This window comes from Lepisma saccharinum, chromosome 10 (genome assembly GCF_977018435.1).
Source record: "Lepisma saccharinum chromosome 10, izLepSacc3.1, whole genome shotgun sequence".
In the NCBI taxonomy this organism is placed as follows: domain Eukaryota; kingdom Metazoa; phylum Arthropoda; class Insecta; order Zygentoma; family Lepismatidae; genus Lepisma; species Lepisma saccharinum.
The window spans coordinates 78,387,846-78,414,023 of record NC_139238.1 but is presented as its reverse complement, the minus strand read 5'-3'; the positions used below and the strand labels follow the sequence as shown (position 1 = coordinate 78,414,023).

The 26,178-nt window shown below is 35.3% G+C and overlaps 1 protein-coding gene across 3 annotated transcripts in view; it reads right to left on the bottom strand.

The window, feature by feature from the left end:
• Positions 1 to 11,939: 11,939 nt before the first annotated feature.
• LOC145993963 (methionine-R-sulfoxide reductase B1-like) overlaps positions 11,940 to 26,178 on the bottom strand; it is a 91,832-nt gene continuing 77,593 nt past the window's right edge. For 2 of the 3 annotated variants that reach the window (XM_083129965.1, XM_083129963.1), the window contains one exon: positions 11,940 to 16,766. In XM_083129965.1, the coding sequence (XP_082986091.1) occupies positions 16,516 to 16,766 (251 nt within the window). In that variant the 3' untranslated portion in view covers positions 11,940 to 16,515. The remainder of the gene's footprint in view (positions 16,767 to 26,178) is intronic. The other variant, XM_083129964.1, reaches the window with a different exon arrangement.

Sequence of the window (26,178 nt, the reverse complement as noted above, 5' to 3'; positions counted from 1 at the left end):
CATGACATAGAGTGGGATGAGGCTAAGCAGATAGGAAGGGAGAAGAGAATGCTAGTGAGAAAATGGAAGGAAGCCAAGGAAATAGAGAAGAAAGGTGAAGAAGACACAATGAACTGGAATGGGGGACTGAAGTTAAACAAAGAATGGAAGAAGATGTTAGAAAGAGTGGAAAGGACAAGAGAGAAAGAGGAGAGGAGAAGGAAGAAAAATGAAGGGAAAAGAGCGTGAGATTAAAAGTCCAACCACATTCTATATGGAAGTAATTGTGTTTAGCCTTTTAGGTGAAAGTAAAGTTGGCATGTGAAAGTCACCTGCTAGAAAGTTCCAAACAACTTTCTAAATAGTCTGGAGGGAGTAATGTTTGTGTATATATAATGCCCTGTTTTTGTATCTTGTTACTTTTGTACTTGATAAAGAGTCTGAAGAAGACCTTGCTAGAAGGTTGAAACGTTACGTTTAGTTTATGTTTTTAATAAAATAAATTACTGCCTTGGTCAGCATATTTAGTTTTTCATAAAATGTCTGTGCTTGATAGAGCGGGGGGGAGGGGCTGCGCTAAACCACAATCCTGTCTAGGGGACCAAAGGTCTTCAAGGTCTTCGACACAATCGGTTTCAACATCAACAAATCTTAAAACGATAGTCATTTGCACCATAAGTGTAAAATCTTTGGTGTAATCAATTGATACAGCTAATTTGACTTTTTTAATTAGCAATTTTGCCTTTGTTGCACATTAATTGTACCAGTTTACTTTGAATTTTAGGGCTTAGATGATAATAATAATTGTGAATCTCATTTTGTTGTTACGTCTTAATGTTCTTGTAATATTAAATATTTGACGCAGTGGCGTAACAAAATCGTAAAGTACGCGTCCGCAAGAAACAAATTTGGGTCCCTCAAGTACAGTCAGATTCTTCCAGGAAATGTATGTAATTACTTAGAATGGCTGGTTGTGGCTACACTTACATTAATAATTATACAAATCGATGCTCTATCTCTGAATTTTCACATATTACAACATATCTTTCTTTGATATTTATGTATTCAAAAGAAGAAAATACAAATACTTACTTATCCCCTTCCCCGCCCCTCTTAACAGCTGGGTGGATAAACATAATGTTTTTTTTATTATTTTTTAATATTTTTATTTAAATCGATCTTTTCTATGGCATCGTACACATAGACATATTTTTTTTAAAATAGAAAGGCTTTTTCTGATAAACGGCCCTGTAAAATATTTGAACAGTTTGATTAAAGAAAGTAACAAATTACATGTAAATATGCATTTCTCTGTTTCTGGAACTGAACATAATGAACCTAATATGAAAATGTTTGTTAAGTTTGTTAATGAAACTATTATCATTTCAGTAATGTTTCTTACAGTGCAAATATAAATTCTGGATGTACTTTATAATTTTAACTTAAAATAATATTTACAGTCTTTGTAGCCGAATTTTGAGGTTTTAATGATAGTTAGCCAAATATCAGCTGCCATATTTATTTACAGTTTAATGAAAATGACACTATTTACGGTTTAACATGATTAGTATTTTGTATATTATTCTATTTAACAAATGTGCTATTTTTGCTTATAAAAATTATTGAATTTTAAATCAAGGGAAATTTAGGTGTTTTTTTTTTTAAGATGACATATTACATTTATTTTCGTATGAGCTTCACCCCATCAGGACATATATTTTGTTTCCTTTATTTCCTTTCTTAGAGCATAATAAACACCATTAAATTAATACGAGATTAATATACTTTCACAAAAACTGATTCTGATATCTACAAATTTCTTGTGTACATTATTCTGTAATTTTATTTAAAGTGATTTCAATAAGTGATTTTTTAAAATAGAATTCCCCAATTTAAATTTTGATTTAAATCAAACCACCTTGCTTAACAGAAAGCTGGCTTCTGGGCAGTGAATGACACTTTTACATTAGATCTTGCCCTTTCTCGTTAAAGAGTGAGATTACTGAGTCCGGTAAATTTTTGCTGAATCATACCATTCGACACTACCTTCCAGAAGTTTCTCCTAAGTTTCAATTTTGAGAAAGATAGTTCTTTTTTCGTGGTTGTTACTTGAAGAGTAGGAAACAAACAGAAAGCAGTACAGGATTCAGAGAACACTGGAAGCTAGTGTAGAGCTATCAAGGAGAAGAAACTTTGCCAAAGCACTTGATTTCAGATTTAAGCACATTCCTGAAACGTAAAACTTTATCAGGACATTCTGAAGATAAATCATCTTCGTGCCCGTTACAGAGGGCAATAGCTGCATCTGAAGTTGTAAGAACGAAGGAAGAACTGCTAATATTATCCACGCCCTTCTTCAGTTTAAAACAACGGAAGCATTTAAATGCCCCATACTTTGCTCCGTGGCAGTTTGAGGTGCTTTATCATTAACATATTAAAATCGTGTAGGCTATGCAAGGTCACGAGACAGAAGAAAAGCCAAAACAAAGCGCTTTCTATTCAAGAAAATAATAATTCGATAAAATTGTCCAAGCAATTTTTGCGTTAATGTTTCACATGAGAAATGAGAATTGTTTTGACTTTTTGGGGCCCCTTAGGCTTAGAGCTCCCGCCCGCCTCTGATTTGACGTATTCATTCAAATTATAACGTTAAACTAGAATATAAAGCCAGATAAAAAAAGTTTTAATTTTATTGCCCACAAAAATTAGCCTTTTCTATCTTTCTCACTTCCATTTATTACGTTTTTCGTATCAACCTCATGGGAGGCGAGGCCCCTACATGCGCGAGGCCCAGGGTGGTCGCCACTTCACCCACCCCTTGCTACGCCAATGGTTATACAACCTCAAGGCACCTGCGCCTAGCAGAAATTCAAATATTTCCATGCGTAGTGAAATATAATGGCCGTTGGCAACACTGACAGCAGTGCTTGCGTCTACTTGCAAGAACTACATCGAGTCTCACGGGTCTTCTTAAGACCCGGGTAATAGAAAAGCCTGGCAGGCATCGAGGCCTGTGCACAACTGTGACGTGAAGCTCGCTTGCACGATATCGAACACCTGGGCTTGACGTGCGTGTTGCATATTATTGTAGGCGCGCCTCCTCGCAGACGGGTTTTTTCCGGGTCTTGTGCAGGTCTCTAACTACACCCGATGAGGTGAAGGATCTATTGTCGTCTCTTTCAGTTCACCGTGCCCTAGGACCGGACGATATCAACACCATGTTCCTCAGGAAAACTGTGCAATCCCTGTGCTATCCCCTCTCCATTCTCTTGAACAGATGTTTTTCGGAAGGCATCTTTCCTCACGCTTGGAAACAAGCTAACATCACACCGATTCACAAAAGTGGTAACAAAAATTTTGTTTCATCTTACAGATCAATCTCCTTACTCTCTCCTCTGTCCATCATCTGTGAAAAAGTAATCAAAGACAGACTGTACAAATTTGTTTCTCCGTACTTAAGCTCTAAGCAACATGGTTTTCTTCCTGGTAGCTCCTGTCTTACAAACCTGTCTGTTTTACTCTCACATGCTATGAAATGCATTTCAAATCATTCACAATTAGATGTAATATACTTTGATCTGGCCAAAGCCTTTGATACTGTTAGTCATCGTCTTCTGATTCACAAATTATGCAATAGATTCAACATTCATGGCAAATGTCTCACCCTTCTCACAGATTACCTTAGCGATCGCCAACAACGTGTCGTTCTTCCTGGAACTGTTTCTAACTTTCTTCCTGTCCTGTCTGGAGTTCCACAGGGTAGTGTTCTAGGACCTCTCTTGTTCATATTATTCGTCGATGACCTTGCCGACCATCTCACAGCTCCCTCTAGCAATTACCTTCTTTTCGCAGATGACTGTAAAATTTTCAGGGAAATCTCCACTTCCGACGATACTCATCTTCTTCAGAATGACATAGCAACATTTACTTCCTGGTGCCTGACATGGGACCTTACATTACATCCTGACAAGTGTACTACTCTCACTATCTCTCTCAAGAATAATCCGTTAAAGTCATCTTACTCCATCTCTGGCAATAACATCAAAGCAGTATCCTTTCACAAAGACCTAGGCATTGTTTTCGACCAAAAGCTCACATTTGAGGAACATATTTTATGCACCACAAAAAAGGCCATGCGTCTCTTAGGTTTACTCTACCGTTTCACTGAAATTAGTGACATCTCAGCCCTCACTTTGTACTTCAAATCATTCATCTCCCCAATAATAGAATACTGCTCTTCCGTCTGGTCCATGGCATGTCCCACTCACCTCTCCAGAATCGATTCAGTCTTTCACTTCTTCCTAGCTATAGTCCGTCACAGGGTTCCCTCATTACGCAATTTTTCATCTCCGCATCTCTTGTCTTTTCTAAACTTACAAACTGCTTATCAGCGACGTTTGCAGAATGATTTCAGTTACTTATACAAAATTGTGAATGGCAAAATCCGCTGCAACACACTCCTTGAGGAGTTCCACTTTAGAGTACCTATGCGCACAACTCGCAATACAAGGCTATTTTATACAAAAAAACCTAGACTAGAAATTCGAAAAAGATCTCTCTTTTATAGACTTGCAGCACAATACAATGATCTCCCCTCAAGTATTGATATATTTTCCTCCGAGTTTGCCTTTCGGTCTTCTATCAGAAGAAATACTTGTAATTAATATCACATAGTGCCATCTCTTACTTATTTTTTTGTTCATTTGCTATTCACTTTTATGTTGTTTTGTTACTCTTAATTATTTCTTATTTATTTTTATTTATTTTATTTTATTTTTTTATTTTTATGCTTATTACAATTATTGCTTTCTCATTGTTGACAATTTCAGTGTAAAATGGCCACCTGTGCTGTATCTGAAATTTTCTCAAATAAATAAATAAATAAATATAAGTTGTTCATATCGACGTAAAATATGTATTTAGATGCTTGACAAGAATTATAGCTAGGTAAATACATATTGTTAGCTATAGCAGATCTTAAAGGACACTGGACTATACCACCACGTTTAGCAGATTCAACAAACATGATCTGGTCGATATCATTAATAAGACCAATTTCAACTTTTGTATTTAAAAGCATAGCCTGCCAGGATAAACCGGGTGTTGTGTACATAAATACAGGATCTACTTCATATAATTTAAAACAACGTTCTCAAAAAATCTCGAACACATCAGCCAACTGGAGAGTATCTAAAATCAAGTACTTATTATGATAATCCCCTATTGTTTTGCAATTTAGTGTTTTCCAGATTCTCTGTGCATATTGATAATCTTCATCACTACATTCTTCATCCTGAAGTTTGTTATAAAATTTATCTCTCAATGGTAACTGTCTCTCTTTGAATTTTTCAAAATCATCCATGTAATCATATGGGTAAACCCATTTTCTTTTCAGCAATTCTATCTTATCCTCAGCAAAATATTCTTTTGTATGAACAAATTCGTTGATGGTTAATTGACTCACCAGAGTAGCTAAACTGCTGGAAAGAAACTGATATGAATCCAGGAATCTAAGAACAACTTTTTTTCCATTTTCTAATTTGATAGTTTTCTCTATGGCAATATATTTATTTTTACTGTGTGGTATAATATTAATATTCTCTGCATCATATGCCAAATTTTTGACAAATAAATGTGCATCAAAATTTTGTGAATTGTGAATGAATACTGGAATGAAGTTAGGTTTTTGTATTTGCAAGTTACATGAATTACAAATTGTAAGGATATATTCTTCATTAAAATGGTTGTGGTGCATCCTTTTTTCACTATTAGAAATAAAATATCTATTACAGTATTTGCAACTTAAAGTATTATCATGTTCCTGTTGTTATTCTGGTGTAAGATCCTTCATCGGTATTTCTTTATGTAATTTTTAATTTTGGACCATAAGTTTTCACCCACTCTTGAAGTTTTTGAATAAATTTTTCGGCTGCATCTTCACCTCGATAAATATATAGTTCTGACTTATTTTTTTCATAAGTATTTACTAATTTTAGTGCAAAGCCACATGCTTTATGTTCAGCTGTATGTGTTGTACTTGATACATTCGAATCTGGGATACATGTTGCTATTGGTTCTTGTATTGTTTCGAAATCTGCATAAATTACAAATGGATTTTGTACTAATGATTTATAATTACTAAATTTTACACTTTTGCATGAAGTATCATAAGTCACAGAAGGGTAAAGATAACAATTTTTAATATGTTCCTCTAATTTCTCTTCACATGTTTTCCCACCTTTTCCATCAAATTTTGACAAGCATCTATCACATATTGTTATTCTAGCTGTGTATGATGTTTTATTGTTTTCTCACCAATCGTGGTAGATTCTGTATGAGACAATAATGTTTTTTGTTTCCTTTTATAACATATAATAATCTAATAATGTCTGCACCATCTGCTGGTGGATTGTGACGCAGCACATAAATTTCATCTTTTTTATTAATACCATAAACATGCACAGCTATTGCTCGATTGTAGTATTCTTCATATTGTTTTTCAAATTGATTGATATCTTTCCAGATATCTACTGGATATTTTATGCCTGACATAGGTTTTTTAAACTCTGTTATATATTCAGAATAATTGTAATTAGAAATACGATGTTTATTGCCAGTTACTGGATGAAAATAGGCTATGAGACACCATAAAAAACATTTATTGTCATTATTTTGAATATTCAATACAGCTTTTTTGTTTTTAATCTGGTCGGGTAATTCAGTATAACTAAATCCACCCCCAACAGGCTCATATTTTGCTATTTTTAATTCAAGTTTATGGTTTGTATCACACAATCGCCATCCTGATCCTCTCCCTTGGAACTGTTCTTGTTTTAACTTAAGTTCTTCCCAAATTTTATCATAAATATCATACAAAGAATTAATATCATTATTGTGTAAAATTAACACACGAGTAAGATGATTGTATTGTTCTTTTTCACTATGAGAATTTATATACATAGATAATAGATTAAAATATATTTTGAGAGAAGATCTTTCAAGTTTATTTTGAATTGCATCTATAATTTTTTATTTTAGTTTAGCTAGAAAATTTGGAATATCTGAGGCTTCATCATTTATGTCTGATGTGGTATATTTTGTTGTATACAATTTTTTTTGTTTTTGATTTTTGTTATTCATTTTTTATAATTTGTGTATATATATAATTATATAATTTTTTTTAAAAAAAATTAGGTTTTATATATTTAATTTTTTTTAAAAAATGTTAGGTTTTATATATTCATTTTTTATCGAGTTTGGTATCAAATTATAGAGAACATCAAAACAAAACCAATGCAAAAAAAAACACCTTTCTACATTACTTGGTTCTCGAGATATAAGTGTTTAATTTAAAAGATCAAAAAACAAGATACGGCAATCTATCGCATACTGCTTCTCTTCATAGCATGCAAGAGCAGATAATAATCTTTTCATGTTTACATAGTAAGGTGAAGGAGACCCGTCCTATAGTTGAGGAGGATACAAAATTTCCCTCTATGCAACATAATATTAAGGCCGAGTCTGCTGCCACGTGCGTGTCAGCAGTAAAAATATGCATCAAATTTGCTCCTGCTACGTAATTCGTCTGCTAAGAGGATGTTACAAATCTTAAGAACAGATGAAGACGAGAAGTTTATGACTAGTGGGAATGAATGCACAGTTAATTTAGAACCTTTTTTTTTTTTTTGAAGCATTTAGCAATATTATTTTTATGCTAGCAGAACCTAAACTAACTACGAGAGCATTTAGGTTTATTTTCTGGGGGGTACAAGGGGGCTGAGGTCAGTTTCGGGGGGCTTCAGCCCCCTAGGCCCCCTGTAGTGCCGTCCCTGGTGGGGACGCAACAGGGCTGCTGCCACCTGGTCAATATGATATGCCCATCTTAACTATTTTACTGGAGATACTCTTAAGCCCCTATCACACGGAACTGGATTTCTAGTAGGAATGCCCTAGTTGGCGCTGAACTAACTTTCTAGGTAGCAATCATGGCCGCCTGGCTGACTGCTTGACTGGTTTGGAGGAATAGGACATGTTCTTGCTTTCCTCGACTGGATTCTGTGGAACAGCCAATCGGAGCAAAGTTTCGCCATGTGAAGATAATCTGTGAATGTGCAAAAGAGCGCTTTTGTCTGTTGTATCAGAGTGTTACTCCAGCAATGTATAACATATACAACATGAAAGGCGCATTGAGTTAGGCCGCGTCCGAATCGGCAGCAGATGTCACCTAGAGCACCGTTCCATCTGGGGATTCAGCCAACCTCCGTTGTCCGAATTCGCGGCAGACGTGCAGTCTAAGGGAAGAGCAGAGAGGCAGATGCACGCTTGAACTCGCTGTGACGCTGCGCTTGGCAGCCATATTCTAACTTTCACTTTGTACAGACAACATTTACTGATTAGAGGATGTAAAACTCAGTTATACTTTAACATTTTATCATTAATACTGAATGTAGAAAAATTGTAAATGATGAAATAGCGTGTTACATTTTTAATATGAGTAGTAACCAGGTGGAAATCATTGTCATGTTTGTTTGGCGTCTGCCTTCTGCTTCCGTGTGGTGCGCCTGCGCCTCAGAGCGTGGTGGGTGAAGTTCGGGATGACACCTTGCGGGAAAAGTGACAACCGTACTACAAGGGGACATGTAGATTCGGACGACTTGGACGTGACTTGGACGGCACGCGAGAGCAACGGGAGAGAACGGGACGGAGCGCTTGCCAATCCGGACACGGCCTTACACCATCTATGCTGAGTGCACTGTGTTTACATTTGAAACAACTAAAATATTCTTCCATACGTGTACAGTAAATGTTGTAAAGTATGTATTTAAGCAGCACCATTGTTTTGTACCTAATAACGTTTTATACGAAATGCTATTCCTCTCGGTTGAATAGTTATCGGCTTATAAAAATGTTAAGTGATGTTTACATCTAACGTGGCCGCCATTACAATTCCCTTGTATTGGAACAAAAGTCTATCGACAAGTACGCTGATAAGTATCGTGTGAGGCGAAAACTGGCAAATTGGTGCGTATACTGTGGTATGTATTTCCTCTAATGGGAAGATTGTATAATTTTTGGAGAGATCCAGGAAAATAGCACAGGGTATCTCATTATCTTCTAATGCATTCACAATTATCTCAATAAATTGAGAAGTAGCTGTACTTGTCGATTTACCCTTTTGGAAACTATGTTCGAGTGGACTAATTATGTCATATTTGGCACAGAAATCGTATATTTTATTACAAATGATTTTCTCTAACAGTTTATAGAAAGATGATGTGATCGTTATTGGTCTATAGTTTTTAATTTCAGTCTCCAGTCCTTTTTTGAGTATTGGTTTGATTATACTTTTCTTCAGTACTTTTGGGAAAATTCCACTATTGATAGAGGCATTTATAGTATACTGTAGTGGTAATATGATGTATTGAGAACATTTTTTAATTAGATGATTTGACCAACTATCTGGACCTGCTGATTTATTATTATTTAAATTTTTTATAGTAGTTTCTAGTTCATTTGAGGTTATTTCATCTAAATAAATGGAGTTCAGTACAGTGTTTGATTCAATTGATTCGCTTGACCCTACCAGCTCCAGCTACTCTCCCTTCTACTAGTCCAATGTAAACCAGGCTCCTTAATATTTCCCTAAGAAACTTTTAAACCAATCGTATGGACCTGGAGACAAAAATACAGTCCGTTTGCCATGTGCGTTCGGTTTTATCCTTTTCAAAGTTTGCAAAAACTCAGCTCAACCTTCTCAACACCAAGCTCTGTAGAAACCTCTGTGTGCCCAATTGTTGCTGGAGCCAAGCGACAACCAACCACCACTGTAACCATTTATATTCTGTGAAATCGTGCTTACTTTTTTGAGTAAAGCCCCTATCACACGGAACTGGATTTCTAGTTGGAATGCCCCAGTTGGCGCTGGACTTGATTTCAATTTGGTAGTTTTCACCTCACACGATACTTATCAGCGTACTTGTCGATAGACTTTTGTTCACATACGAGGGAACTTGTAATGGCGGCCGCATGAGAAGTAAACAATGTATCACTTCACATTTTTAAAAGCCGATAACTATTCAACCGAGAGGAATAACGTTTCGTATAAAACGTTATTAGGTACAAAACAATGGCACTGCTTAAATACATACTTTACAACATTTACTGTACACGCGCGGAAGCATATTTTAGTTGTTTCAAATGTAAACACCGTGCACTCGCCATAGATGGTATAACTCAACACGCCTTTCATGCTGTATACGTTATACATTGCTGGAGTAACACTCGGAAACCACAGACAAACACGCTCCTTTGCACACTCACAGATTATCTTCACAAGGCGAAACTTTGCTCTGATTGGCTGTTCCACAGAATCCAGTCGAGGAAAGCAAGTAGCAATTAGAACATGTCCTATTCCTCCAAACCAGTAAAGCAGTCAGCCATGATTGCTACCTAGAAAGTTAGTTCAGCACCAACTAGGGCATTCTAACTAGAAATCCAGTTCCTTGTGATTAACAAACTAAGAAAAGCAACTGTTACTTGTAACAAAATAGGACTGAATGCCAAAACAGTGAACTTCAAAGTCAAGCAAGAAGGTGGTTGTGCAACATATATCCAAAATGAAAGTTGCAGGAACTTTTCTGCTTTACATTCTGTGCCTTTTGATAGGTTTTATTAATAGTGTTTGGAAAGTTGCTGTTAAAAGTAACTAATTTACAGTTGCTTTGCCTAAAAGGTAACTCAATTATAGTTGGTTACTCCTTTGAGAGAGTAACTCTGTTACTGTTACTTTGCTTTTACAGTTACTTTGTTCTAGATATGATGTAACATGTTTCTCGAATAGGACGTTCTTTCTTTTGTTATGATCATGACAAAATTAGAATATATTTTAATTAAATTATAATTAACATAATGTATTATACATTTAAAAACATAGCAGTAATAAAATTCAAAGAAACCCCTTCACTTGAGAATCAAGCATATTTTTTTTAAACCGTAATTTTGTTAATTATTGTTGAACCAGGAGGTGATCTAAAATAAAACATTGGGGCGTACATATTTGGTGATAAAAATTATAAACAAGGCTGAACCGATACAGATACTTGAAAACTGCAATATTTCAAAATTGTTCAAAAGATTGATGAATATTAGTGTGTGTAAGTATTCTACCCCAATTATATATTTATATATTTTGCTTTAAAATATTTAAGAATTACATCAGAATATTAAAATCCATGTTATGTGATCACAAAATCCATCTTTTCTTGCAAAACTGTTGCAAAATTTTTAAAAAGTTCGAATTTTGCATAGTTTTCAGGATAATTAGTCTCCATGAAAGTATTGCGTGGCATTTTTGCATACCCCTTGAAAGACAAAAATGCCGGAAAAGTATCTGTTGGTATCGGCAAATAAATTCCAACCAATACATCGGTATCAGCTCAGCCCTAATTATAAAAGGTAAAAAGGTAAAGTGTTCCCCTGTGCTTAGCACCACGCCATGAAGGCGTATAGGGGGTGTGGGGGTAACGCCCCACACTTTCTTGATCCGGTCGTGAGTGGGGGTGATGTGATCAGCATCACGCCCCTGACCGCCTTTACCCCCCAGGGTTTCCCCAAGGTACCCATATTATTCGACGCTGGGTGGGCGCCGGGGCCGCTTCTATCGTTAGAAAAGCTCCCGGATTTGAACCCTAATTATAAATATTTGAATAATCAATTCACCCATACTTTGGTTCAAGATAGTGCAATAATTTGCTGAAGGGAAATTCTTTCAGTGAGAAAATATAAAGGAAGTAACTAACTGTAGAAGCAAAACACTCGTTACTTGAAAAGTAACAATTACTAATTTATGAAAGTAACTAGTTATAGTTACTGTTCAGTCTAAAAAGCACCTGTTACTTGTAACTGATAACTTCCATGGATTGGGTTTAGAAAGTACACTCTCAGAAGGATTAACATACACATTTTATCACAATAATTAATTTATTTAGTATTATTTCTTTTCATTACAGATCGCACTTTATAACAATTCTACAATAAGACAGTTAAAGCTTAAACAAAAGAAAAAAAACAATATTTAGTAGGCAATAAATTAAGAGAAAATATGTCAAGAAATAGTACAACTCCTTTCAAATAAAATGCAACAGAAAAACTCAACTATAGTACATAAACTTATTTACATGTTTAGTTATAAACACAGGAAAAACAATGACAGAATATATATTAATTAATCCATAGTTACATATATGGTAAGCAGCAACTATGTGCTTACTTTCAACACCCAACCTATGCTCAGCGATACATCATCACACTAGTTATTACAAGATTCACTTGAAAGTAAACTGACTTTATAAAGAATATATTATCTTCAGATGGAATTTATTACATTCACGATATAAAAAGTACAAAAATAACAGAGAGCATTCATTCACAACCACTATATGACTGGCAAAAATTGCAAAAGAAACTGAACATCTTAGCATCTTCATGTGTGCCTAATAACTTGTGAAACAGCAATACCACTACCACTCCATGTACTCAGTGGTAGGCCACCGAAGTGTCTTCTAGCTTCTGGTACCCCTCTCTCACATGTAGTGTTCACCACTGTTGTATTATTTAATCTTGTTAAGACAATTATGAAATTTTAACATATATAATCAGTAATTTTTTTCTGGAAACAAAAAAGAGTGAATATTGTCACTACATAAACAAATCTGGGTTTATTTTCCACAAACTTTTTCGTGGCTCCTCAGACACAAAAATCATATTAAAATATACAATGAAAAATTCTGCTGTCAAGTTTGTACAGAAACCTACAATTTGAATCTTAATAAGTTTACCATGTGAAATAAAGAAAACATGTTTGTAGTATTTAATTATAATATAAATATGAACCACGGTAGCTCAGTCTCATTAGGGCATCTCACTACCATGCGAGAGACCTGGGTTCGATCCCCGGCAGGGGAGAACTTGTTTTTTTGCCCACCTGTTCAAGTGGCTCCAGTGCCCACCCAGCGTCGTATAAAGATGGTACCTGGAGGAAACTCTGGGGGGTAAAGGCAGACAGGGGCATGGTGCTGATCACATCACCATCTTCGACCGTGATCAAGGAAGTGTGGGGCCCTAACTTCACACCCCCTATATGCCTTCACAGCATTGTGCAAATCACAGGGGAACACTTTACTTTTTTTTACTTTTACTATATGAAAATAACTTCTAAGCGTGTTGGTCAATATCGGTAAAGCACCTTCATTTGATTCTGTGCTGAATAATTTAAGTCTAGAATTTTGTAAAAGGATGGAAAATAAGACTATTAAGTAGTGTGTGTGTGTGTGTTTTTTAAAGAAAGTTCTGGCAAAGAGAAAACAAGATTAGTTTAAGCTCATTTTATCAATTCGTGGTCCATTTTTGAAGTTGGTCCTTGTCCAGTAGTTTAGAAAAACTGAGTTTGGAACACATTAAAATTTGCATTTTTCTTATTTTGCATTGCCAGTTCTGGCTAATCATAACAATGAAGACGAATGATGATTAGATAAAGGAACATTAACAAAGGGGCACCCAGGCAAGGACTGAGCCCCAGAACCTTTGATGGTGAGATCGTGAATCTGCTACACCAATACCATGCAACACAGGCACACAGAAATAAAAAAAAAAGCAGATGACAATGTGTCACATTTCAAAATGTACAAGAATGACATGTGCCAAAACATTCACAAATTTTCTTGAACTAAAAGCACGAAAAAGGCAAGAAAAGAAAGATTCAGCAAATTATCAAGATATTTTATCCCCATCGACAGAACAAAGGAGTAAGATAAAAAAAAATACATGAATGTTAAAACAATAACTTGAATTGCAGTAATATGAGACATACAGTATTTACTTCTTGAGAAAGTCAAAGAAAATGCTACTGCATTCGTATTGCAAAAGAGTTCACGTTAGTTCCAAATCATAGCATACAATCTACGAAAGAAACTACAAGCATGCATGGTCATAATAGATACTCCTGTATGTAGATCAAATCTAAATACAATGCATTTTGATTGATTTTTTTGTTCAACATTGTTAAAGCATTATGTTCCACTAAAATGCATAAAATTGCTATTTAATTTCTATTACATGGCCAGTTCCAGCCAAAGATTGAGTGTTGAAAGATCTTAAGTAGCATATTTCAAATTTTTGTCAAGTTGTATATGCCTTAAAGATGTTCAGAGCAATCGGAATGAGGAAAATAACATTGTATTAAAATGGATTTCACTTATTTTTTAAAAGCCACAATGGTTATTATTATTAAACAGTATAACAGATTTCCATCATTATTTACTTTTTGCTACTAAAATTATGCCTTCAGTGCAATGGTATCAAATTGGCATAAAATGTTTTAACAACCTTTTCAAGTGGGGAAGTATAATACTTCCCAAATTTCAAAATTTATTGAATAAAAATATTTATTGCATAAATAAGGAAGGAATCTGTGGAGATTTGCACCTCATTCACTTCTCACAGAACTAAATATCCAACTCACTGTGTCATCTTACATCTAAAAATTTAGAGCCATGTTACTGTAGACCAAAAATTACATTTAAATTCATATGATTCTGAAACAATGTTTCTATCTAGCACATATTTGCAAGTAGAAAAGGCACACATGAAAGATGTAATACATTGCCAAGTAAAAAAAAATACTAGTTAAGTACTATTACTACACAGGTTATAGGTTCTTGTTTAGTTTATAAGGCAGATCAATCACATTTCACAATTTTTAAAATAAATTTACCCAGATACCATGAATTCAACAACAAAAAGATATTGTTTTTTAAATATTTCAAAACAAAAGAACTTCAACAACACAATTCCAGACTAACAGATAAAATGCTCCAACATGAAGCCATAGTTTATTAAACAGTCAACTCTTGACTAGTATATTATATTAATAAACAAATTATTGAAATCTGTTGAAGACACAAATAGCTAGTGTGGACAATAGAGCAGGCATGAATAAGCATTCAAAATAACTAGGTTTCATATAGTTTCATAGAGGCGAAATTTGCAAACATCTCAAAAATAGTGGAAGCATTAATCGATTTCAGATACAAAATATCCTCCCTTGTAAATCAAGTTAGCAATGCTGAATAAATACAAAAGTTTCTTTTTTAAATATGCATTATATTTATATTCAATTTTTTTTGTTTTGTTAAAAACTGGGTGGTGTAAATTTATTTAGCACAATTAAAGTCTAAGATCAGTCGCATTTTCAAAAGGCTTAAAACACTATGGAAGTCCATTAATTGGGTCATTTATTTTTATATATATTTATTAATTAGTGTTAATTAGACCAGCCAGTTATTGGTGTAAGTGCTTATATATAAAATCTGTTTGGGGACATGAAAGATTAAACTGCCTATTGGGATAGCATGGTTTGTAACCAAGGACCACCACTACATTGACAAGTGGGGCAGAGAAATTAGCTGCAAATTAAAATAACCCTCTCAGTTACATGAGCAAAGAAATCTCAATTAAAGCTGTAAATCTGGAATCCAAATGTCAAGACGAATAAGTAGTAAACGGGGAAACAAAAGGAACCCTACTGATCAAAGACCCACACATTTTATTTAAATGATTTGAAAAATATTCTTTGAGAACATGTCTGCATATCATGTAATGAAAATTACGGATTCTTGTTTGCAAGTCGCATGTGTACTAGTTGGTCAACCTTTTGAAGAGATGAGGGAAGTTACATCTGCATTTTGAGCTGGCAGCTGGAATGGGACAAATCTGTGGTCATTTCAACTGTGTTTAGCTAACATGATTAATTTTCATGTCCAAAAATGCCGAACACCACACACGGCACCAAATAAACAAGATTTGGAGATGCCGCATGTTACCAAACCAACTGTAAGTGACTAAGCTATTTTTGAAATTTCCCCTCCTTTTGAAAAACCACTACAGTGGAACCCTGATTTTACACTTTCCCTCATTATACATTCATGTTCATGGTCCCAACAGAGCAAAATGCTATAAAATTTTCCGGGATTTTACATTTTCCCACATTTTAAGTTCTTTCAACTTTGTCCCCTGAAAAACGTAAAATCGAGGTTCTACTGTATGATATTTCAAAATCTGAAAAATTACATTTGCTTAGAATTACTTCTAGAGGATTCATGTGAATCTTTAGTAGATGTAATTTTGTAGAGAGAAACTCAATAACTGGACTGGCAATATTTATTGAGCCCCTATGGGACCATCAAGCTCAATAATCAAAACTAGTGAGAAAAGTTAAACCAAACAAAATGGTAAGTAGCCATGGTTGAGAATCTGAAAAGCCAGAAGTCCACGGTACAAACCAAAAACGTTCCTTAACAAATGTTTAGCTAATACTGTCCACGGAAAATCCACAAACAACTTTTCATTACAACACAACCACATATACCACACATCGGATACAATATTTACTAGCTATGAAAGGAAAGCACATCTGTTAGAAGCACATGTCTCTTCAGTTTCGTACAGTTTTGAGTCAGCCTTAGATTCAACGTCATCCGCCTACCGTGCCCCGTTCAAGTTGTTTATATTAGCCTCTTGACGCTCGTTTTCTGCGTGTCCGTTGGTACATTCCGACTGCTCCATCAGATTGGGTTGAAAGTCTAGAGCAGCACTGTTAATGCAGAACCGCTTTCCCGTGGGACGTGGTCCGTCACTGAACACATGACCCAAATGAGCCCCACACTGAGAACAGCTCACTTCTGTTCGAACCAGTCCTGGATTGTTGATAAGAAGAAGAAGGTTGGGACCCACTGGTAATTTCCAACAGGAAACAAGAAGCAATAAAAGAAGGGGGGGGGGAAGGAAAAGAGAAAAGTACTGTTAGCTTCCTCAGAGCAGACAGAAATAATACTCGAAAAATTCACCTGAACTGACATCTACAAAAATAGATGAACACCCATTTGAGGTTTGTAGCTTATAAGTAACAGTGATTAAGTGCCATGTGCCTCACAGTAGTGGTACCAATTGTGGGCTTGGAAATTTACGAAATGGGAAAGTCATCTTTTAACATGAAATTCACTTAAATATCTTTTTTACATCACCTGTTGGACAGAACATACCCTTATCTGTCACAGAATAATTTTATTTTTATTTAGCACTAGCTGACTACCCGGCATTGCCCGGTTATTTATTTATCCTAATCTTCTATTAGACAGGAAAATGTAAATGAATAAAGCTATTTTGGATTAAATGTCATCGTGAATGTCACCAATTAGCTTAGCGACTGAAAACTATGGATTCGACACTAATGTAGGTCATTTTTGTCATTTTATTTTTCACCCCCTATCATCCCCCATGCTGATAGGTGATGAACTTGGGAGTGAAAGACATTGGGAGTGTCACTATTCATCTTAGCGAGCCCGAAAACTATGGATTCAACACTAATATTGGCCGTTTTACATATCACTCGATTCCCAGCCCTAGGGGTGCCAGGGGTGTCTTTTATTCAAATATCTCCACAATGTCCTCACGATGCTGGGTCAATGCTGAAATTTTGAGAGCACCCACCAGGAATCGAACCCCGGGACCGCTTGCACCAAATGCTTAAGTGCTAACCACTTGGCTACACGGGAGCCCTAAAGTACAAGTAACATATGGAAAAATTGTTTTTCATACACCATCCTGAAAAACATTGACCGATTGCATTTAAAGGCAACATCAGACCAATCCTCGGAGGCAGTGGCGTATGCAATGTGGGTTACCAGGTTTAACTCCCCCACGTGTGAGCTTTTGAAATATTATGGAAAATGCTGTGGAAAAAATTAAAAAGGGTCAATTTATCACAGTCAGAGAACTGAGACAATAATAATAATAATTTGAATTATTATTCCCGTGCAGCATGGAGAAAAGCACAGCATTCCAAACACACGCGCCTTTAGGACTGAATGCCTTGAAAATAAACACAAACTCTTGAAAATAAAATATGAGGGAAACTGATTTAAAAGAAAGAAACCCTCTTATGTGATCAGCACCATGCTCTGGCAGCCTTCACCCCTAAAGGGTTACTCTCAGGTACCCATTGATATGAGGAGGCATGGTGAGCCTCTGTGCCACTTCATGCGGGAACAAAGCCAGAAATATTCCAACCTTAGATCATCCACCCCAGGAATCAAACCCGGATCTCCCGCATTGTTGTCAGATGCCCTACCGACTAGACCAACGTGGCTCGTCGGATGAGTACCATATTTTGATTATTTCAATATATTTCAATATATTTGCTTGTTCGTATGGATTTTCTTTACACTTAAAATGTCTTACCTATCATATAAAAATAACTGTTGACTAGATTATTTCGTAACAAAGTTGACATACTCCTAGAATCTGTTAAAAATGGAATAACTAGAAAGTAATTTCGCTCTTTTGCTTTCATAAATATATTTATGTAGACAATGTACAAATTAAGCTTTTTGCTTTGGGGGGGGGGGGATGCCCAGTCAGTGGCGTAATTGTGATTTTATTTTGGGAGGTAGTTTTTCTTTTCGGGGGGGGGGTATGCAAATTTGTATATATTACCAGTCAGTTATTGCTTGGTGGTTGGTTCTAACCTAGCCCACTAAATTTTATAACATTTCAACATAATTTAGAAACACTTAGAACATATATATACATTCTATGAAAACCAAAACTCATGCACAAAAATATCTATTGAACTAGTAACACCGAAGACATGACCAAATTACTATTGCCAACCTACCTACAAGTTTCTTGTGAACTTTAATACATGCAAAACATCATAACTATGCCATCAAAACTTCAGTGGAAAATAGCCTGCTGTTGGCTCGGTGAGTTGTTCAGTTGCAAAATTATGTTGTTTTTTAATTCACAATTCTTTGAGGTGGATAAAAACATCTCTGGCAAGGATATAAATAATTGTCTTCTGCCAGGAATAAAATTCTTTGTGGGTGGAAAATCCCCAGTAACCCCCCCCCCCCTTTAATTCGGACACTGTATGTAGATCTCGACTACTTAATAATAGTAATACTATTAGTAGTAACAGCAGCTGCATTAGTAGTTGTGTTAGTAGTAATTAAACTAATTAAGTCTGACTACCATGCTCAAGGTCCCAGGTTCGATCCCCGGCCGGTTCAAATCCGGGAACTTTTCTAAGGTTGGAAGCGGCCCCGGTGCCCACCCAGCATCGAATGACATGGGTACCTGGGGGAAACCCTGGGGGGTAAAGGCAGTCAGGGGCATGATGCTGATCACATCACCCCACTCACGACCGGATCAAGAAAGTGTGGGGCGTTACCCAAACACCCCCTATATGCCTTCATGGCATGGTGCTAAGCACAGGGGAGCACTTTTTTATTAATTAATTAAAGTATAATAAAACACTGGTAATGTGAATTTGGAGAAAGTTTTAGAAATACCTCCCCACCCCACCCCTTGATGAAATCCTGCATACGCTACTGCTCAAAGGTGTACATTGGTTATAAAAATATTTATGACAATTATCACAGTCACAAAATTTGTGGACTTGGGGGGGGGGGAGGCACATGGATATGGAAATATTTTATAAAAATTTAGTGCAAAACCACTCTCTATTAGTTAACTTTCAGAATATTGTTCATAAGTTATCCAGTAAGCAAAATAAAGGGATGTGGGTAACATAAAAGTATTAAGTTTCACTGGATTATAAATCTCCAAGCCGGTACCACTTTGAAAGATTTTCATACAAATATTTTCATATAAAGAAACAACAGTTGGTTCAATATTTTAGAAATTGCACGAAATCTATTGTTGACACTTACAGTTGTGTTTTGTATCAGTCAGTACAGGTGATTTTTCTTTATCTGTCTTCCAATAAAATTCTATCATTAATTTCTCAGCAGAACATCACAATATAAAACCATTTAACTTACAGCTTAAACTAAGTACTAATTCATATAATTTACTAGGAACAATTAGCAAAATGCCACAAATTATGCACGCATACTTGAGCTTCAGACCATAGTTCACTGTGCTGTTTGAGGCAAACACATTCTTCTTCTAGTTACAAGATGACCTAAAGGATGGATATTTAGTAAGAGTTTGGTCATGGTATGAATTTATAGCTACTGAATAATTAAATCAATATTTTCAATCCTTTTCACTGTATCATGTACAGTAATGTTCACTGCCTTGCTTGTATAAAATTACATGTGGAAAACAGAATGACATTAAACATAGCTGTCAATGTTTCAGTAAGATAATAATAAATAATAAACTCTTTATTTCTGTTGACCCAAACCCATGGGTATGGAAATTGTCACACCATCCCCAGAAGCCATGTCAAACTTGAAGCCCACAGCATGCCTTAATGCAGCCTGCCTTGGTTCTATGCACATTGCATGCATATTTTCCCTTTCGCATGATTTGAGCCTCATCTCATCCAACGTCACCAGATTGAGCTATTTTCCCTACACACGTACGTACATTCTGGCATTCCATTATGGGGTAGATATGGTGTTGACTAAGCTGGTTGACAGGTTAGTTCTGAAGTAGAAACTGTGTATACGTTCTATCGCCAATCAAGTCAGTTCTAGATTGTGAAGGGTTTGCCTTGAAGGAAAGTCTATTTCTGGTAATGTTTCATACAACAATATCACCGCCTAAACCTTGCAGTAGTAAGAAAAAGACTACAGAAGTGGAATATAGAATTTTTCAAGTGAAATGGGAGATTGCCTATATTTGTTGCAAAGTGAATAGTGAAAAGCATGGAAATTCTGTGCCCCGATAAAGTGAACTAATTCAGAAACATTTCTTTGCCACAAAATAAAGTTGCGGAGAGGATTGATGACTTAGCAGGCGATATCATGTGAAAATTGTGGGCTCTGTTGAATTTTAGTTTGCAATACATGAAAATATGGAAATCTCTGGGGTAATTCAATTAGCTGTATTCATTAGTGGATATGATTCTCACCTCCATATGACAGAAGAACTGCTTGACATGATTCCTCTCCATGACACAACAATAGAAGATATTTTAGTGGCGTACATTTTGCAAAGGTACAGTCTTCCTTTATCTAAGTTAGTTGGAAAGTATCAGTTGGATTTTATTTACCAATACTAGCAGATACTTTTCAATCATTTTGATCTTTCATGGGGTCCGCAAAATGCCACATGACATTCTGGAGGAGTAATTATCCTGGAAATTAGCAAAATTTGATATTTCCATTTATTTTGTGAATACATAAGAGGTATTTTAATATTCCGATTTAATTCTTGAACTTTGAATATTTGGAACAACTTTTAACTGTTACAATTTTCAAGCAGTAGTGGTGTTGGTATGGGAATTGGTACAAGCTCCACTATTGATAAGGGTATTGGTTGAAAGTAGTATCAGTCAAGACTTAGTTTTAAGATGAATTACTAACTTGTAGCAAACCCATAGGTTCGATGTTTCTTTCTTTCTCTTTACAGTTGACATCAAAATTTATTGTTTATAGTTTAGTGCCTTGTCTATAAACTGCCGGCACACAATAACTAAAGCTAGGCAACTTAATAAATATTTGAATTGTAACAAATTCTTATGTAATAGTAGAAAATTAATAACATTTTAAAATTCAGCATGTTCTATACATCATAAATATTGGTGCTATCAAATATTTATGTTAGCAGCAGGTGAGCTTTAGGGAAGTGCAAGTGGTGCCATCCTACTGGGCTACATGGCTGTGGGAGCATGAAACTAAAAATGTCATATTTGTTCATTTTCATATTCCTTTATTGATCATTGTAGATTTCTGTTGCAAGTAACAATATGTAAATTTATAGGTATTACTGCAATTCCCCTTGAGTTGCACAGGAAAGAAAATCGCATTTTGTTTGTTTTTCATTAGAGTGAGTTCCATATTAATCAGTAAGCCGAGTGTGTTGCAGAGTAAGGTACAAGATTTCTACGGGGTGCAAAATCATGTGTGTTGTGAGAAAATTAGTTCAAACAAAAAAACAGTTAGTGATATGAATGCAAAATTATTCTGCACCAGAATGCAGCAACTGTTTTTGCTTTGACTACATGGAAGGAAAATTTCCTTGTTGTAATCATTTCTTGAACCATCAAAGGGTTTTGATGTCTTGATTTAGGATGGTCCATTAACTTTGTCAACTTCCAAAGTCAGATTTGTGAAATGACACTTATTATTCCTACCCGCACCCCCTACTGAAGAAATGTTATTTTGAAAACATTTCAAGAAGTGAGAATAGGTTTTTCCAGTCGTAAAAATTATAGTTAGTTTAGTTTCAATTTTTTTTGCAATGTTACTTATTTTTACCCTTTTGATTAAAAAATTTGACACGTTTACATTTTATGCTTATTTACAATTCCACATTAACTTACATTAGTCATAATTACCCAAATTTGGTTTCAAAAAGCTTTAAAATAATTCAAATTTTCAATTGAGTATTTAGTTCCCTGCCTAGGGCCAAATTTTGGAACACACTAATCTATCAGTACCCCACACAAGCTGGCAGTATAATAGGTAACTGTTGGACTTATATACATTACAACAGCTGCATTTTAATGTAAACTCTAGTAACTTTAAAATTAGTTTCTCTATTCCAACTGAATTTACTATGAAAATAATGGAGATTTCATTTAAAAATATAAGTAAAATCATTAGACAATCCTGGCAAAATAGTGGTACCTTTTTCATGAAGTTATAAAGACTGGCCTCTTTTGACCCGCAAGAGTACTAAGTGAATTAGATATATGCTTTCTTTTAATTTGATGGTGAAGTATTTTTACTATTGTATTTTACATAAAATACTAATAACAACCCCTGGCACAGTCCATAAGGGCCAGGGCCTACCTACCGACTGCCGGCCTTGTTCCCACTTACTGAGGTGGGAGACCATCCAACCAGTTACGGGGTGACGTATGGTTAGCACGACAGACCCCCAGTCATTGTAGGTTTCCACGACTGGGTTGGACTACTCATTCGTGGCTCCCCAATTTCCTCACGATGGTGGGTGGCCACTGGTCCCATACACAGGCCGAAATCTCTTAAGAAAAGTTTTTACATTTCCCCCAGGAGACACAAACCTGCATGCGTCCCGTAGCCAGAGCCCAAAACATGGCCATGGTGTGGGACTTACACAAAATTAGGAATCCCAATTAAGGACTGTAGTGTGTAGCAGGATGGACCAAGTAACCTAATAGGAGTGGACCTGCACTTTTAGGTAGGACTGGAACCACTGTGGAATGCCTTTGGTTATGATTGATTGATTGATTGATTTGTTGTTTCAAGTCCACTTTATGCACAGAAAGGCTAATCGGGACTGGACCTACAGTTTAAAGTGGGATCCGAACCACTATGTGCCTCCACCTTGTTTACAAGGCAACAGCGCTACCACTGTACCATCGAGGAGGCCCTACCTTTGGTTATGAGGCAACCTGGCTAAACAACAAGCTTTCCCTCAATGTTAATAAAACAGTTCTAATAAATTTTAATCCAGTAAAACAAACAAAAAAACTTAAAACAATGAAGTCGTCAAAGAAAGCAATACAATAAAATTCTTAGGAGTATGGATATACACACACGTCTTGGGACATGCAAATTACTATTTTAACTCAAAAGTTAATCAGACCCTGCTACATGACGAGAATTCTGAGAAATGTTTTATCTTTAAATGATTTAAGGACAGTATATTTTGGACAGATTCAACCTGTGCTACATATGGTATCTCTTTCTGGGGAAGTTCACCCAAAATGCAGAAAATTTTTATTTGGCAAAAACGGATATTAAAAATTATGAAAAATGTATCCCTCGCAAGCCCAACGAAACAAATTTTCAATGAATTTCAAATATTACCTCTTCCATGTTTGTACATATTAGAAAGATTGTACTTTATTCATACAAATTCTGAAATCTTCTCAAAAAATCTAGACATACACAAATACGGCACTCGTATGCATAACTCCCTTCACCTTTCTACTGTCCGCACATCCAAAACACATAATTGAAGGGCCAGGGGGAAAAACGATGAATGTCGATTTTTCGCCCATTTTGAGATCGCAACGCCATCTGATAGTTCAGAAGCTGTACTATAAGAATGAGAACGGCCTTGGTTGGGAAACGCTGAGAAGTGCCTGAAAAACGCATTATTATTTTGGCATATATTAACGTTCTTATGGAAAGAAATACTTTGTTTTTCATTTCCTGGCATATTGTCTCGAATGAACATTCATCGTTTTTCCCCCTGGCCCTTCAATTATCTATGATTTCAAGGTGTAAAACTTTATAACAAACTGCCAGAGGAATTCAAGAATCATAATCCAACTAAATTTAAAATCACAGTACAGAGCTTGCTAATGAAGTATTTGTTTTATAGCACAAAGGAGTACTTAGATCATATTTTCATTAATAGACATAACCTTTGATTTTTCTTCTCATTAATAAACATAACCTTTGATTTTTTCTTCTATTTTTCATGTTATTTTATACTTTTTAATATGCATAAAGTATGTGTTAATTCTTTTGTACTCAAAATTATACATGTAATTGACCTATCCCGTATCATAGTGCTATATGTACTTATATGATCAAGTGGATGGAAATAAATATATTACTAAATAAATATATTAATATATTACAGCATTACTACTTCGGGGAGGTAGATCATCCCCAATGAAGAAAGTGAATCGCAAATACACAGTTTGTCAGTCTGCAATTGAATCCAACTCAATCTCCAGCTACAGCAAAAAAGATGAACAATTATGATCACTAAGTGCATAAGATGATCAATCTGTACATCATACTGATCTACCTTGAGGAAAACTGTCTGACCACTCATATCTCACAAAAACGTGTGAAATATAACTCTCTAGTTTCCAAATAATTTCTTGCAGATGATAAATTTTCACATATTAACAAAAAGAAAAATACCCTGCATAGGAAACATGTCCTGGAGAATAAGGCAGATATTTTCTCCCCAACATATACTATTTTCACATTGTTACACCCAAGTGCATGTGCGACTGTGCCTAGAGACAAACATATATATATAAAAGCCATGCATGTTAACTCTGCTGAGAGGTAAATAAAACTACACCACTCTGAGGAAGCTACCAAAGCAATAAAAAATATATAATATAAAGGGCTCGGATGTAAAACATGGAAAGTGACATTTTTGTCATTTTTTAGTTACAAAGTAAAATGTGCCATACTTCAATTTTTAAGTGAAATTGCCATGTCATACAATTTGCATTGGACTCTGTGAAGCCTTCTGAAATTGATAAACACAATATGGAAACAATTTATCTACAGTATAGTTTCTAATATCCTTTTTTCTTAATGACCAAAATGTCACCATGTTTTACATCCTTCATATAACAAAATATGCATCAAACAAGCATAATAAACACGTAGAGAGAACAAACAGTGCAATAAAAAAATAAGACATTCAAATATAACAATTCAACAAAACATGTGTAAACTTGCAAAAAAAAAAAAAACATATGCAAATAAAACATGCAATAGCAACTAAGTGAAAATTTGTTGAATATGAGGGGTTGTCATTTACATATATATAGAATTTTAACTAATTTCTGAGTATGCATTTTGTTTCAAAATATTATTGTCAAAAACAAACAGATAAGTTACTAAATTTTCAGAAACATTATATTTGTAGTGATCTAGTAGCTTGTTTGTATACTTCATGCCAGCTAGACCATGCAGTACAAAGCTGTAAATTTAAATTCCATTGTTTATTTTCTAATTCCAAATTTAAATTTCCGGGATAAAATATATAAACTAAAAAAGTATGATCCTGGAATGGAGATAAAGAGAGACATTTTTGGTATTTTTGCAAGAGAAATATGCGAAATTTGCAAAATATCAGTCTGCTAATAATCCGACAAAAAATGGGAAATCACATGCACACTCTTTTGAAATCTCACATTTTAATATACTCCCTCAATTGTGCAATTCTGGTATGAACTTCACTAAACATATGCTAAAACAGAAGTGAAACTGTGTTCTGTTGGTTGTGAATATGTACAAATGCAATAAACAGTGCGATTGTAATGTGAGTAAAATTGGGCACTTTGCATGTTCTATCTGGTGCCAATGCATGTTCTATCTGGTGCCAATGTTGCAAAATATATCGTCGTTCGTAAAGTAAGTTCCACTGATGAATACCGTGGTGCTGCAAGCGGGGCAGTGTGAATGCGCATGCGCCTTGTGT